Raw genomic sequence first — 15,646 nt, 5'->3', positions numbered from 1 at the left:
CACACGAAAGTTGTTTGGACATGGATCTGCATTAATGAAATGCCATAGGTGTGAGAAACGTAGTGTTTATAGTGAAGAGTATAGAAAAAATCACTATGGAGGAGTTCATACTTATGAGTTGAGTAACGCAGAATCACATAGAAAACATGCATATGAATGGTTGCAATGCAACTCAAAAAATTCTAGAGAAGATCATTTCAAAGAATATGGTATACGTTGGTCTGAATTGCTTCGTCTTCCATATATGGATCCCATACGTTTTGCTGTAGTAGATCCAATGCATTGCCTTTTTCTTGGTGTAGCAAAATGGATAATTAAATCTATTTTTGTGAGCCAGGGAAAATTAAGTATGGAACAACTTCGAGTGGCACAAAATAGAATGGATCATGTTAAATTACCTTCTGATATTGGTTGTATTCCTCCAAAAATTGCGATTGGAAGTGATGGATTTTCAAACTTAACTGCTGATCAATGGAAAACCTTTATTATGATTTATTCTACAGCTATCTTGTGGGATATGTTAGATGATAATGACAGAAAGATTTTAGGATATTTTGTTCGAGCATGTAATCTTTTGGTAACAAGAATTATTACTGAAGATGATTTAAAAGAAGCACAAGAGAGATTAAAAGATATGGCTTACCTTATAGAAAACACATATGGACCAGAATTCATAACAAGTAATATACATCTTTCGCTTCACATTCCTGATTGCTGTCGTGATTATGGTCCTATATATAGTTTTTGGCTTTTTCCATTTGAGAGACTTAACGGATATATAGGTAGGATACTTGATGATTTTGTTGTCTTCTGATATCTTTTTTTTTTAAAAAAAAATATAATCTATTATCTTTAGGATCATATCCAACAGTAACCGAAAAATAGAACCTGAATTGATGAAAATTGTCCTTAAAAATACTTTAGTTGATTATCATCTAACATGTAAATGGACATCCGGCCTTTTAGATGAATCTCTTTGCTTTCTTGTAAAAAAAAAAGATGTAGGTAGTTTGGCACTTACAGCAGAAAGAGAAGAGTTACAATATTTCCTATCCATGAGACATAGCACATCTAAAATATATGGTACTGAAGCAATACCAGGTCAACTGCTTAAACCATCATATTTAAGAGTTGTTATTCCTTCAGAATTGCGAATGTTTCTATGTGAATGGTATGAAATGTTGTATGAGAAAGATCATGATGAAATATTAGGATTTATGGACTTACAAATTAACCAGCATGCAAGATTACAAATTGGCTCAGAAATATTTGGATCTGTGATTGCAGGTCGTCATGAAACAAATTCAACTATTCTTGCGAAATGGAAAGCATTTAGTGATGAAACAATTGACATATATCCAGGAGAGGTTCAATATTACTTTGAACATACACTTAGGTTACCTCGAAGTGGTCAAGAACTCATCTTTTGGCATATGTCAAATGGTATAAGAATGCACCTTCCTCTGATATTCGGTTTAAACATAGGTTTATAGAACCAGAATTATCAAACACTGAATTATGGAAGGGTGAATACTATGAGGAAGGTTGTGATTCACTAATAGCGGTCCATAGAATATTATGTAGAGCCACAAAAATTAGAAACATTCGAGTCGGTAAACAAAATTATATATCAATAATGCCATTAAATAGAAAATTTAATTTATAAATATTAATTCCGGATTGAATGTTTTTTACAATTATACAAACAATAAAACGTGATGAAACATAATTGACTGAAACATTCCTTAATAGTTAACTTGAAACTAAAAATAGTTAGTCTTATTAGTCAACATGTACATCCCTCACATACAGCACTATAACAGGTATGTCAAATATATCATTATACTGAAATTACTGATATTACTTTTCTTATAGTGGATAAGTATATATGTTGAGTTATACATAATTAGATAATTAGATCTTTTAATTTGATATTAATCTACACCGTAAATGGAACTTAATTCGAACTTAATTCGATCTTAATTTACACCGTTTTAGAATAGTATCAAACAATTAGACAAATGATTGATATACCGATATTACCGATATTTAATATACTGATATTCAATATACTGATATATCAATATAGGTGGTCGAATAAAGAAGTATCTATATTTTTTTAAACGATGACTTTATTAGTGCTGAGAATTATCGATATCTAGTGGCTTGAGTTTTCGCAACACGTTTCCTATTTACATTGATACAAACTACACATCATCTTTTTCTTTACCTACAATACCTGCCAATTCTATTTTCCCACCATTACCAACTATTCGTCACATCAAAATATTATTCGTCTTTCAACGTTCCAGATACGCGGTTGTTCAAATTAGTCCACGCCGTGGTTTGAAATCCCGTTTTTATTTATCAGCTCGTCCTGACTTCTTAGTTGTAATCCCTTTCCTAATTCATCTTCTATCCCGATTTGATATACTATTCATCATATCCTTTTCATTGGTGACGAATTTCGTTCTTAAGAACACCACATCTCCTTCTTCAAAATCTTCAATTTGAGTTACTTTAAGGTATACCACCCCGTCAGGTCAGCATCATTTAATCTTATTACAACCATAACTTCCTTTATGATGTATTTTTGCGTTAAATGTTTGGTAGACTCATGGATGTAACAGATAATTGAGTTTTTGTTTTTAGTTTTAGTGGAATGTAATAAAAAATGAATAATCTAATGTTGTGAGTTTTATAGCTTTATTTTTTAAAGCTTCCAAATTCTAAATATTACGATTTGTTTATTTTGAAAGAAAAAAAAGGAGGAATGTGAAGCAATACGAATTTTTTCTCATGAAAAAAAAGTGGCTTCGCTATAATCACAAGAAGATGACAGTGAAAAAGAAATCTCACACATTTTTCATAAGTTTTTTTACAAAATCCCTATATCTCATACTTCCTTATAGAAAAATATGAAATTACCAAATCATCATCTTAAAAAAAATACATGTTAAATCTTACATCTTTATAAACAAAAAAAAAATATTTTTTCTAATAATTTACAGAGACGTTTATTTTTTTTAATGAAAAAGGAGTATGAAAAATGGGGAATTTGATTCTTTCTTAAAACGGTTCAGGCCCTTATAATTTACAAGGAATAAACCCGTTGATTGCAAGAAAGAAAATTTTTTTTCTTTTTGCAATTTATAACCGGTTTAAATAATCGAAATAGAGCTGCATATTGTTTGAAAACGATAATCCAAATTTTTTTTACTTGTATAACAAACATAAAAATGAATTTTTTTTAAAAAAAATTTTTTTTTATTTATAAGACCCATCTTCCCATGGGGCTATAATTTAAGATTCAATCCAAATAGAAATCGAAAAGGAATAGGAATCTGGATCTGAATCGATTACATATTTTTTCCTATTTTGGCCAGGCAGATCCAACTAAAAAAGAATATATGTTGCAAGTGTTTTGAAGATCTTAACTCGAGAACTTTATGGGAACATATAAAAATAAAAATAATATAGAATCCTTTAATAAAATTCATAAAAGGTATTTTGTAAAACATCTTACAGATTACAGAATAGGAAAAAGGCATTATACCTGACGTAATATGCCATAATAATTACGGCTACAAATTTCTTTTTTTTTTTTATTTTTAAATAGTAACGCATTTTTATTAATTATTTATTAGTAAAAATTACATAATTATATAAAAATACTTAGAGCCTAATCCAAAAAAAAGATTAAACCCTATAACTAAGTATTTTGTAACAAAATCTAAAAAAAAATAAAAAATTTTAGTATATACTAAACTCATGATGTAATGTTTATCAATATCTATTATTTTTTTTTTTTTGGATAAAAATTATTTATAACTGATAAGGTACAAATTCGATAAAAAAGAGAATAAGCTCTAGTACTCTATAATCTATAATCGAATCGAGGATTAAGAATAAATTTATAAATCAAAAAAAATCATAATTTTATATATAATCTAAATCTATAATAAATAGAAGAATATAAATTTTTCGAAGTTAATTTGTCTAACCAAAAAAGAATATACTGGGTAAGTGTTTCGATGATCATTTAGACACTACTCCATAGTAATTAACTTTATTCGACATTTTTACAAAGTACAAAACCAATACCAAATAGGAAGAAATCAGTAGCTGTTTTCTATACCAGAATAAAAAATTTTTTTTTAAATTTCGGTTTAAAAAAAAACCGAAAAAAATAGATTTATTAAAAAAAAAAAATTTTTTATTTATTATTTTAATGTGTTATAAATTCATTGAACGCTAAATCACGTACTCTTTTGCGACCTATGTAATTATATAGGAGGCAAGTCAATTCGGTAGGTATCAGGTGGTGAATTAGTAAATAAAAGGGTGATTATTGTTATATGTTGGATTGATTGAATCCGATTTGAATAGTGGAGAGGCGTCAATACGTGATTTTAGATTGAAGGTCATTCCAGTTGTGTGTTTGAGAAAGATGTTGTAATTTTGTGTTTGTTTTTTTAATTCCGTGAGTATGTTATTATGTTTCAGGCATAAGCCTATGTAAGTGTTTGTAGCTGTGTTTATTGCATTGTTTGCATGGTCGAAGGATAGAGTTTCGAATAGTTTCTTTGAAGTATGTCTAAAGTATATAAGTACTATAAGTAACTCTTTAGTTTAGTTATAAAAAAATATAAAAAACATCGTTATAAAAAAATATATAAGACATCATTATAAAAAAAATATAAAAATGTCGTCATAAAAAAAAAAAGATTTTGATCGGTATCACGTAATCAGTTTGCCGATCGATCTTTTTTTTTCAATTCGATAAAAAAAAAAAAGTCCAAAAAAAAAGATCTCGTAAAGTATATTTTTTTTTAAAAAAAGTGTTAACATTTCGTTAGAAATGTTTCTTAATACATTTAGAAAAATAAAAATAAAAAATTAAAGAAATAAAAAACCTACCTTTCAAAATTTTATTACTTTTTGGAATTAGACGACAGACAGGTATGTAAGTAGGGTGACGTGTGTGCGTTTTTTTTAAAAAAGTTTTTTTTAAAATTTTCTCTTATTTTTTGTAGATATCGGTCCTTCGGCTTTGGACTTCGGATATTAACTTCTTGGACTTCGGTTGGATTTCTCGACGTTGGGGCCTTCTTTTGTAGGTCGGCAATGAATTGGTAAGTTTTGAAAATTTCAAAACTTTTTAAATTTATTTATTTTTGATTTTTTATTATTTTAATTTTATTTTGATTTTTTTTCTTTTTTTTTGCAGGTATTGAACTTTCTGAACTCAGGATGATATGATCGGTAAGTTTTGAAAGTTTAGTTTACTTTCGAAACATTTCTTGAAATTTTTTTTTATTTTGTTTTGAAGAAACTAACCGTTTCTTCTTTTGTCTATTTTGTAGGAATTGTCTTTAAGATTTTTTGGATCAGCTTTTCAAGTAAGTTTCGAAGTTTCTCTTCGAAACTTTTTTTTTAAAAATTTTTTTTAAAATTAATTTTTTTTTATTGTAGGTTGTACTTATAATTAGACGTTATAACTCATGATGGGATCGGTGAAGTGTTTGGTAATGGTGACTCCAGTAAGGCACAGAAGCATATGACGACGAGGATGAACCTAATATATCTTGATCCAGCTTGAAACGAAACTGGACTTTAAGGTAGTGAGAAATGGGAAAAGGGGTTTTTTTGTTATTTTAAACTTAAGAAACGAACTAACGTTTCTTTTCATCATTTTTTTTTGTAGGACGCGTACTAGAAAGGCGCTGGCTTGAATACTACGATGGACTACTTTAAGGTAGTAAGAACGGGAAAAGGGGGGATTTTTTTATTTTAAATATGAGAAATGAACTAACGTTTCTTTAATTATTTTTTTTTGTAGGACGCGTAGAAAGGGGGATAGAGGAAGGTGATTTTGTTAGAACCAAGATTCTTATCTTGGTTTATTTATTTATTTTTTTATTTTATGGAACGGTTTACTAACCGTTCCTTTCTTTCTTTTATAGGTTCGGGTAGACATCCGACAAATGGAACCAAGATTCGTAAGTATTCCGAATCTTGGTTTTTTTTTTCTTTTTTTTAATATTATGAACGGTTACTAACCGTTCCTTTTCTTTTTTTCATAGATTTGGGTGGGTTTCCAAAGAACCGAAAGAAGGAACCAAGATTCGTAAGTATATACGAATCTTAACGGATTGGTAAGTTTCGAAGTTTCACTTCGAAACTTTTTAATTAAATTAATTTTTTTTTATTAATACTTTTATCTTTTTATTATAGGTTGTATTTCCTGGACACGAAGATTGGTAAAGTTTCGAAGAATAACTTCGAAACTTTTCTTTGTCCCAGAGTATTGAGTTAATTTAATAGACTTTAGTATATAGATTGTTATAGTGTAATTTAATGTATATAGATTGTTTAATATAGTGTAATTTAATAAAATAATTTGTTATTCAATAATATTTAGCATCGTTATATTAACATATATAAATAATAGTAAAATATTGATATGATGTTTATTATCTTTAAAATAATGTACATCGTAATGTATGGGTAATGAACATTTTGAATTGGCGATGAACATCAAATATTGTGACATCGGTAGTACATTGCAGGTCAGCATTTCTTTATGATGTACATCAAGTGGCCGATGTACATTTGATGAACATTTTTCCCGTGACTTCCTGATGTAATTATGTCAGTATAAATGAATTACGTTGCGTCAATACGCAATTCGGCATTGTGCCGTAATATTACGGCATTTGAAAATGAAGTATACTTATAAATATGTAAATTAGGATATATGGTTAGAATAATCTCATACTGTGTTCTTATGTAACCGATCTGCGCCAAGCCTAGATATCAATATTGCAAATCAGTGACATATTGAGTATGACTAGTACCTCATTATTAGACCGGTGGTGATATTTATTTATTTTTATTAAGAACGTTCACACAGTAAGTTTTTTTCGCTCCAATCCTTCTATTTCTTGCATTTTATTCTTTTAATGTTTCTTTTTTTTATGATATTTCAGTCTTCCAGTTGATTTTAAAACATGTAAATTTATTATTTTCATTTATTTTAACTTCTTTGTTCTGTTCCTTATTAACTTTATTTTATTTTACCTTGATTTTATTCTTTAGTTTGTCTTTTGATTTTATTCTTTGGGTTTGTTATCTTGATTTTGTTCCTTGGATTTATCCTTTACTTTAGACTTACTTAGCTTCTTTTAAGAAAAAGATGAAACGTTCAAGACATACCAAATACAATGCAAAGAAACGATTACAAAAGACATCTATGGTACTTTTCATTTTACTTCTAAAAATATAAACAATTCCACTATAATCTAATATCAGAATTTTATAATTAAACAGCAAGTTCAAGATACGAATTCTTCTTCTCAAACAATAGCTTTTGATCTTATAGAGGTATATGATATTATCATTTATAAACTGGATGATTTACTGATCTAGTTTAATATATAAATGAATCAGGATGATGATTCATTTATATACTACTAGATCTAATACTTATATAAATAAGTAATTTAACGAGACAAATTTTTTTTTTAATTTATAATTAAGCAACAAACTCAAGATGATGTTAGTTCCTCATCTGTTAGTTCCTCCTCGCCTGTTGAAGTAAAAACAAACATAATATTTAATCCTTTGCAGGTATATATTATCTTTGATATGTCATAAAATATAAAATATAAATAAAATAATCTATATTGTATAATTTAAGCATCGAACTCAAGGAGGTTCCAGAGATTTAAGTACCTCAGATATAGTTCGATATATGAAAAATGAATGGTCAAGTGTTCCGCTTTGCGCTTTTTGCCGAATATCTTCTAATGTAACAACAATTTCAATTATGAAAGATATTTCAGTAATGGATTTATTAATTGAATGCTTAATAAGGGAATCAAGACAATCTAAAAATAATAATGACATTCCTGAAATTCCTTTAGAATTTTATAATCTTGCTAAAAGTATTACTGAATCAACTAATGATCAATTAATGAACAATAATAATGATATGTGGATTAAATTTGGTCAATGGTTGGAATTAAAAAAGCCAATTAGTAAAAGTGATGTACATCAACATCTTAAATCACAATGGAAGAGACTTTCACATGCTGCTGAAATTCGAAATTCTAAAGTTTTGGAAATATCCAAAGAAATTTTAGAAATTGAGAAAAAAAAATCAACTATAAATAAAAAAAAATGATTGTATCAGCACAAGATAATAATATTAAGAACTTTCGTTATGTAACAAATTCTGAATGTATTGTTGATGGTTGTGGTAAAACTTTGGTTCATCTGGATGGACTTGATGATTTTAATGCTGTCATTGAAGCAACCAAAGCCATAAATAGTTATTATTTTCATATGTTGGACAATCCAATCCATCGAAGTAGAAGTTTTTGGAAAAATCTTGCTGAACGATTTGGAGCTTTCATTAGTTATGGTGATCTTCCATATACTACTTCTGATACTGCCAGCTCTCATAATATTGATCATCAGAATTGTGTTAACGATCTACTTTTTGCACTACAACCAATATCAAATAGTGTAAACAGATTTGTTAACAAATATTATGAACATTATTATACAAAACTAAGCAAGTTAACAATAGGACCATTTGTACCGAGAACTTTTGGAATTTTTCCCACAATAGCTATTAATTTTAACGTAATCAGTAATTACCATTGGGATAGTAATGATGATCCAAATGGACTTTGTTTTTTGGTAGCTTTGGGAGATTTTGAGGGAGGCGAATTATGTTTTCCTCAACTTCAAATCCTGGTAAAATTAAAACCAGGACAAATTGTTGCATTTCCTTCTTATTTGCTATTACATGGCAACCTTCCGATTATTAGAGGGATAAGATTCAGTATAGTTTATTTTGTGCATGCGAATTTTTTATCTAAAAAATTTGAGGATTTTCATAAAAATAATGATAATGATACAATCATTAAAATACAAGATCTTTATAATTCTCAAGGTCATAATCCAAAACGAATTTTACTTAAAAAAGCACAACAATTTCAAATTGAGGAGGAATCATCAGAAAATTCAACAGATAAAAGAAGATACAAAGATGGTAAATATATATTTTTATTGTTTGTTTTTTTTTTAAATAAATAAATATCTAATTTGTAAATTATTTTAGATTTGATAAAAGGACGAAGAGGTTTAAGACATGAAGATCTTTTGGAATAGAAATCATAAATAAAATTAGAAATACGAAATTTTCTTTGAAGATTGTTTTGCTGTTTATGTTTGATAGGGTAAATTTCTGAATTATTTTTCAAGTAATTCATGGTAGGTACTTTGACTCCTGAATTGAAATTTGATAAAGTAATTTACTTAGTCACAAAATAAAAGAACAGTCTAAAAAGAATTTTTGATTAAGTCTAAAGTAATAGGAGTAATCATTTTATGTTCTTGGGGACGATTATTTCCTCCCATGCGACTTAATCATTATATTTTATTATTTTATAAACTTTTTTAATTTAATTTTTATTTATTTATTTTTTTTTTATTCTAAATTTTTATTATTAAAATTATGATTCATTTAATTTAGCTGTACTTATTAAAGAATATTAAAGAATTATAGAAGGGTTGATTGGCGAATAATTAAATTTATTCATATTTTAGATAAAGAATTGAAATTTCACTTTATTGCTTTTTTTATTATTACTTTTGCATTATTTTAATTGTTAAATAGAAAATTTAATTTATAGATTAATTCTGGATTGAATACGTATTTTACAATAAATTATACAAACGATAAAAAGCGTGAAACATAGTTGACTGAAACATTTCTTAATAGTTTAAACCTGAAACTAAAATTAGTTAGTCTAATTAGTCAACATGTACATCCCATCACATGCAGCACATATGAATTCTTTCATTTGATATAACTGGTCAAATATATCATTATACTGGAACTTAATTCGATTTTAATTTACGCCATTTTAGAATAGTATCGAACAATTAGACAAATGATTGATAACAAACTTATAAAATTAACTACACATGAAATTCGTATTGTCTTCAGTTGACATAGCGATATTTAATATACTGATATTCATATACCGATATACTAATATAGGTATAATTGCAATATAATTAAGGAATATGACTTAAAATATTACATTTTTTTTAAAGAAAAATACCTCTTAAATATAATTGCTTTGTTTTACAATCGATGAATAGCAAAAATATATAATTACAATTATTGCTATAACAAAAATATTAATTCTATATTTTTTATTTATAGAATTTTTTATTTAGATATTATTAACATGTTTCAAATAAATTGATAAATAAAAATATGTGTATGTGTAATGATCAGTTAAATATTTTTTAGTTTTATTGTAAGGTTAAAATTAACCAATAAAATCACATTGATCTTTATGCATAATGTAATAATATAAACCAATTAAGATCATTTTGATTATATGCATATGATATCTAAAAATAGATAAATTTTGTGTTTACTAATGCGTGATTTTTTTTGTTTATTTTCAAAGATACACTTTTCTTTCTTATTAAAAATACTATACTTTTCTTTACAGTATTTTTGTTTGTCACTTCTTTTCTCTTTTATTCAAGTATACTTTAATTATCTTTTACAATATTAACAATACTTTACCACTTTAGTTTATATATTCAACATAGTAAGACATATCTATTCACGAAATGTACCTACCATTCACATACAAAAGAAGAGAATAAAAGAAAAGAAAAAATGTACGCAACTACCCACATACAAAAAAGAGAAAAGCTGCTTTTAAATAATAGTAGAGCTATTAAGCAAGGTATGAAAATAGGATATACACGTATTTTTCATATTTTCTTTACAATATGTTGTGGTTTGAGTCTTTTTTTGTGGTATAAGTGTGAATATATTTTTCAACGGCCATGTATCTATTGCTTGTTAAATATATTTGCAATTTCTTGTCTTTCTTTGTTAGACTGTGGTATTACAATATGAAGTGTAAATATATTTTTCAACGGCCATGTATCTATTGCTTGTTAAATATATTTACAATTTCTTTTGTAATATTTGCTTTAGCCTGGAGGAAAATGTTATGAAATAGGGCTGGATATTTTATGACATTTTCTGCCTTCCAATTACTTTGTCCGGGGGTAGCCTGACAATTTGTCGTTGTCCGTCAGTTGTAGCAACCAGCATTTTTTTACAATATTATGATTTTAAGAAACAAAATTTTTTCAAAAATTTAAAGAAAGAACTAATTTAAAAATATTATTTTATTATTCTTTACAAATGCTGGCGCTGGAGTTATTTTTTCTCTCACTTATCAAATCCCAACATGTCCAAAGACTAATCATGTAGTACGCTGTGGTCCTGGAACCACCCAAGATTTTTGACTACTTAGGGATGAAGTTGTAGGGTACTTGTACCTGATAGGCCAGCCTCCTCTGACTTAAGGTGTCCATTAATTGGGAGACGAGGTGGTTCCTAAGTATCTTCCACATCAAGAGCGGACATTTTTTGATACTATACATAAAGATGGTAATTCTATATCTGCGAATTCAAGAAAAAAAAAATCTAAATCAAAAGATGTCAAGGTAATCTAAACATTCTTTTAGAAAAATTTAATCAAAGTTTAATTTGGTTTATATATAGTAATTTTAAGAAAAAGAAAATCTAATCATGTATTTTTAGAAGAATATGGAAGTAACGCATATCAAGGTAATTTAAATATTTATTTTTTTATTTTATTAAAAAAATAAATTAATATATTTAATAGCAAACTTCAAAAAAAGGTGAAATAAATATAAAGGTATATTTTTTACTAATTTTTATTTAAATTATTAATATTTTTAATACTTCTTTTCTTTTTTTTTAACCTACTAATGTTTGTTTTTACTAATATATTTTACTACTAAATATACTAACATTTTCTATTACTAACCATTTTTTATGTTTCTTTTCTTTTATTAACATTTCTAATATCATTCCTTTTCTTTTACAAATTCGTTTAACAATATTTATACTAATATCTTTATTATTACTAATATACTTTACTATTTCTATTTCTTTCTTTTAAATATTAAAAAGATAAAAATAAGCAGCAAATAACCGAACACATTATTTGTAGATAACAGATATACATAATTCTAATTATTTATATGGCTAGAATAATTTTTATATACTTTTTTGTAATTTTATTTTTTTGTAATTTTTTATTATTAATTAAAAATAATAAAACTTTTAGTACTATTAAATAAATTAATATTATAATTGAATTTAAATTATGGATTTATTAGTATTTATATTATTGCATAAAATAAATATTGTACAAGTGTATAATATCTATCCGATATTTTACTATAATATACCGGGTACCTGACAATTGACTACCCGATATGTATATGATGTTTATAATATATGTCACTGATTTTCTATATTTCTACTACATATATCAGGTACCTGATATATGTAGTATTGTTAAATATCATACACATATTTCACATTTATTGTACACATATCAGGTATCCGATATGTACCCAAGTTTACCACAATTTTGACCAGTGATTCTATATCTATCTGTCTGATATCTGTATGATATCTGTATAATATATATATGATATATATCATAATATATTGGGTACCCAATAAGTCTATAATATGTGACCAATATTTAACTACCCGATATATGTAAGATGTATATATGATGTTTGCAATATATGTCACCGATTTTCTACATTTCTACTACACTTATCGGGTACCCGATATGTGTAGTATTGTTAAATATCATACATATATATCACATATATTGTACACATATCAGGTACCCAATATGTACCCGATAGCATTAATTTTGACCAGTGTGTTACGCGTCTTATTTGTAACAACCCCTAATTTTATCCAATTAAAATTTAAGATCAGGCATAATGTAAACAAAAACAAAAGATCAGTCATGTAACTAAGACAAAAGAATTTTTTAAAAAATTTCAAGAAACTGCTTATAACTTAAAATTTTGTCTATGAAACTGTCTTAAATACATTAAGTAAAAGTTTTCCAAATTAAATTTTGCATATAAAAATTTTATTTGTGAAACACACATTAAATTTATTATTAAAAAAAAATAAAAAAAGGATGTTACAAATAAGATATGTAACAGGCTGTTACAAATACATTTTTTCTTTAATTAATTAAGTTTATTTATTATTTTTCATATAAACCTCTTTTATTTTATTACCTTTTTGCTGTAATATTAGTAATTTTTTATTTTTGAACTTTAGCAAAAATCCTTAACTTGAAGGTAGGATAATAAAAAGTTAGACTGGAAATATGTAAAGATGGAATTAAAAGACAGAACTAAAAGACAGAATGTATTTAAGTGACGCAATATAAACAGTAACGTTATGAAAACTACTATTCAACTTCAAAATTATTAAGCAGAAATTTTTTTACTATAAAAAGAGTTTACGATAAAAGTCTAATTAATAATTACTAAAGATTTTGTCATCTACAGTCAACTCCCTCTATAGTCACTCCCGTTATAGTCACATTCTACTATATAGTCACACCAGTTGAATGTTCAAAACACTTTATTATTAAAAACTATCCTATATAGTCACAATCTATCTATAGTCACTATCACACCTATCCTCAAAAATCTTATATTAAAAAGAACCATTTATAATCACAGTTATATAAAGAATATATTAAATAACTTGGCATCTAATAATCGTACAAAGATGTATCATAGCTTGTTAGAATCGTCTCACTGAGATGAATCGAATGGTGGTAGTTTTATCCTTTTGCGATCACTGGCTGATGAGTTATTCAACAAAATGTTAAGCATCGGCATTATTATATTTCTTGATTTATGTTTACTGCGCCATTTAACATTTTGCTAAATTTCTTGGTACCTAGTGATTGTAAAAAGACGATTAATAGCTCGTTGGAATCGCCTCATCAAGGCGAATCGAATGGTGGTAAACTCATCTCTCTGTGATCAATATTGACGGAGTTACTACTTAAAACCCATTTAATATTTTTTAATTTCGGAAATTGATCTAGTGATTGGATTTCAATGTATTTTATACCATTAGATTCGCCGCATTAAGACGAATCGAATGGTAGTAAGATTGTCTCTCTAGGATCAATATTGGCAGAGTTATTACACAAAAACCATTAATATTTTTTTAATTTCGGAAATTAATCTAGTGATTGGATTTCGACGTATTTTATACCATTAGAACCGTCTCATCAAGACGAATCGAATGGCGGTAAGATCATCTCTCTAAGATTAATATTGGTGGAGTTATGATACAATAAAGTTTTGAGTATAATTTTGGCTAAAATTATGTTAATTTTTGGCCGGAATTATAATATACTAATATAAGAAATTTTTTATATAGTCACATCTCTTTATAATCACCAAATATGGACTGTCCCAAATGTGTGACTATAAAGAGAGTTGACTGTATTTACAACAAAACTATCTATATTTCAATAGTTTGATATTTTTTGATATTTTGGATAAAGTTATCAAAAAACATACGACAGCTTTACAATGACTTAAGCATCTTATGAAAGATTATCCCTAGAAGACTTTTATTATCCTACTGAAATATTTTCAATGTGACTCTCCTATACCCACAGATCAAAAAGTAAAAAATCAGGCATCAATCAGTCACCAATCAGTGACTGATTAGCATTTTCGCCAAATACTATCACCAATCAGGCAGTTTGCTAACTTTTGATCTAGTAATCAGAAAAAAATGAAATATAACTCATTGGAATCGTCTCAACAAAACGAATCTAATGGTAGTAAAATTGCATTTTTTAGAATTAATACTTGATGAGAAATTAAATAAAATGTAAAAATAAAAATATATCATTCATATTTTATTTAATTTTTTATTAACTATTAATCCTAGAAATGCGATTTTACTACCATTAGATTTGTCTTGTTGAGATAATTCCAATGAGTTATATTTTATCCTTTTCTGATCACTAGATCAAAAGTTAGCAAACTGCCTGATTGGTGACTGATTGATGTCTGATTTTTTATTTTTTGACCTGTATACCTTCTTCTACACCTTTTTCAATATCTATTGTTTACTTATACCTGCCAGCATTTTCTATTCATCAAATCATAAGACTTCTGATTAGGATACCCTTCAAAAAATTTTGGAATGATTCACATCATAAATTAGATGTATTTTTGGACACTTTTCGCAACTTGCTGGCACAATAACAACAAACTCTTAATATGGAAAATAACTTCCATTTTGAATCAATCTATAGAACAGATAACTTCTTTTGGAAATTTAATGGCTTTAATAGTGTAATATTTAGTCTAATTTTTTTCCAATTTTGTGAAACTGACTGACTCTAGTTTTTTTTTAAACAACCTTTAATAAAGGTCTTAGACCTCATCTTTAACTGTACCTATACATTTCGAAGGAAAAAGAATAGAAATAAATTCTTTCGTTATGAAGAACTGGATTTTTTTTCTTTACCCTTTTATTTTTTTATTTTATATTTATTTTAGTTTATAAATTTAGTTTTTGCGTTAGTGTTTTTTTTATTATATTTTCAGATAGAACTTATATAAGATAGTTGAATGACATATGTGTTTTGTAAAGGCTACTAATATCTGATAATCCAAACTGTACAATAGAATATCTGAT

The 15,646-nt window shown here is 26.8% G+C and overlaps 2 protein-coding genes across 2 annotated transcripts; both read left to right on the top strand.

The window, feature by feature from the left end:
* Window positions 1–7,255: 7,255 nt before the first annotated feature.
* Window positions 7,256–9,183, top strand: OCT59_022600 (uncharacterized protein; the record flags this gene model as incomplete). The annotated part of the gene is made up of 6 exons (XM_066144876.1): window positions 7,256–7,258; window positions 7,333–7,386; window positions 7,543–7,632; window positions 7,703–8,119; window positions 8,218–9,064; window positions 9,134–9,183. The coding sequence occupies 6 exons, from the start codon at window positions 7,256–7,258 to the stop codon at window positions 9,181–9,183; spliced, it is 1,461 nt and encodes a 486-aa protein (XP_066006294.1).
* A 1,534-nt stretch (window positions 9,184–10,717) lies between these two features.
* On the top strand, window positions 10,718–12,076 carry OCT59_022599 (uncharacterized protein; the record flags this gene model as incomplete). Its single annotated transcript, XM_066144875.1, has 7 exons — window positions 10,718–10,787; window positions 11,045–11,057; window positions 11,384–11,445; window positions 11,504–11,562; window positions 11,660–11,686; window positions 11,745–11,777; window positions 12,056–12,076. 7 exons carry the CDS (start codon window positions 10,718–10,720, stop codon window positions 12,074–12,076), a joined length of 285 nt encoding a protein of 94 aa, XP_066006293.1.
* Between the last annotated feature and the right edge of the window lie 3,570 nt (window positions 12,077–15,646).

This window comes from Rhizophagus irregularis, chromosome 31 (assembly GCF_026210795.1).
Source record: "Rhizophagus irregularis chromosome 31, complete sequence".
In the NCBI taxonomy this organism is placed as follows: domain Eukaryota; kingdom Fungi; phylum Glomeromycota; class Glomeromycetes; order Glomerales; family Glomeraceae; genus Rhizophagus; species Rhizophagus irregularis.
Note: the sequence above shows the minus strand (reverse complement) of the source record. Positions and strands in the feature narration are given on the sequence as shown.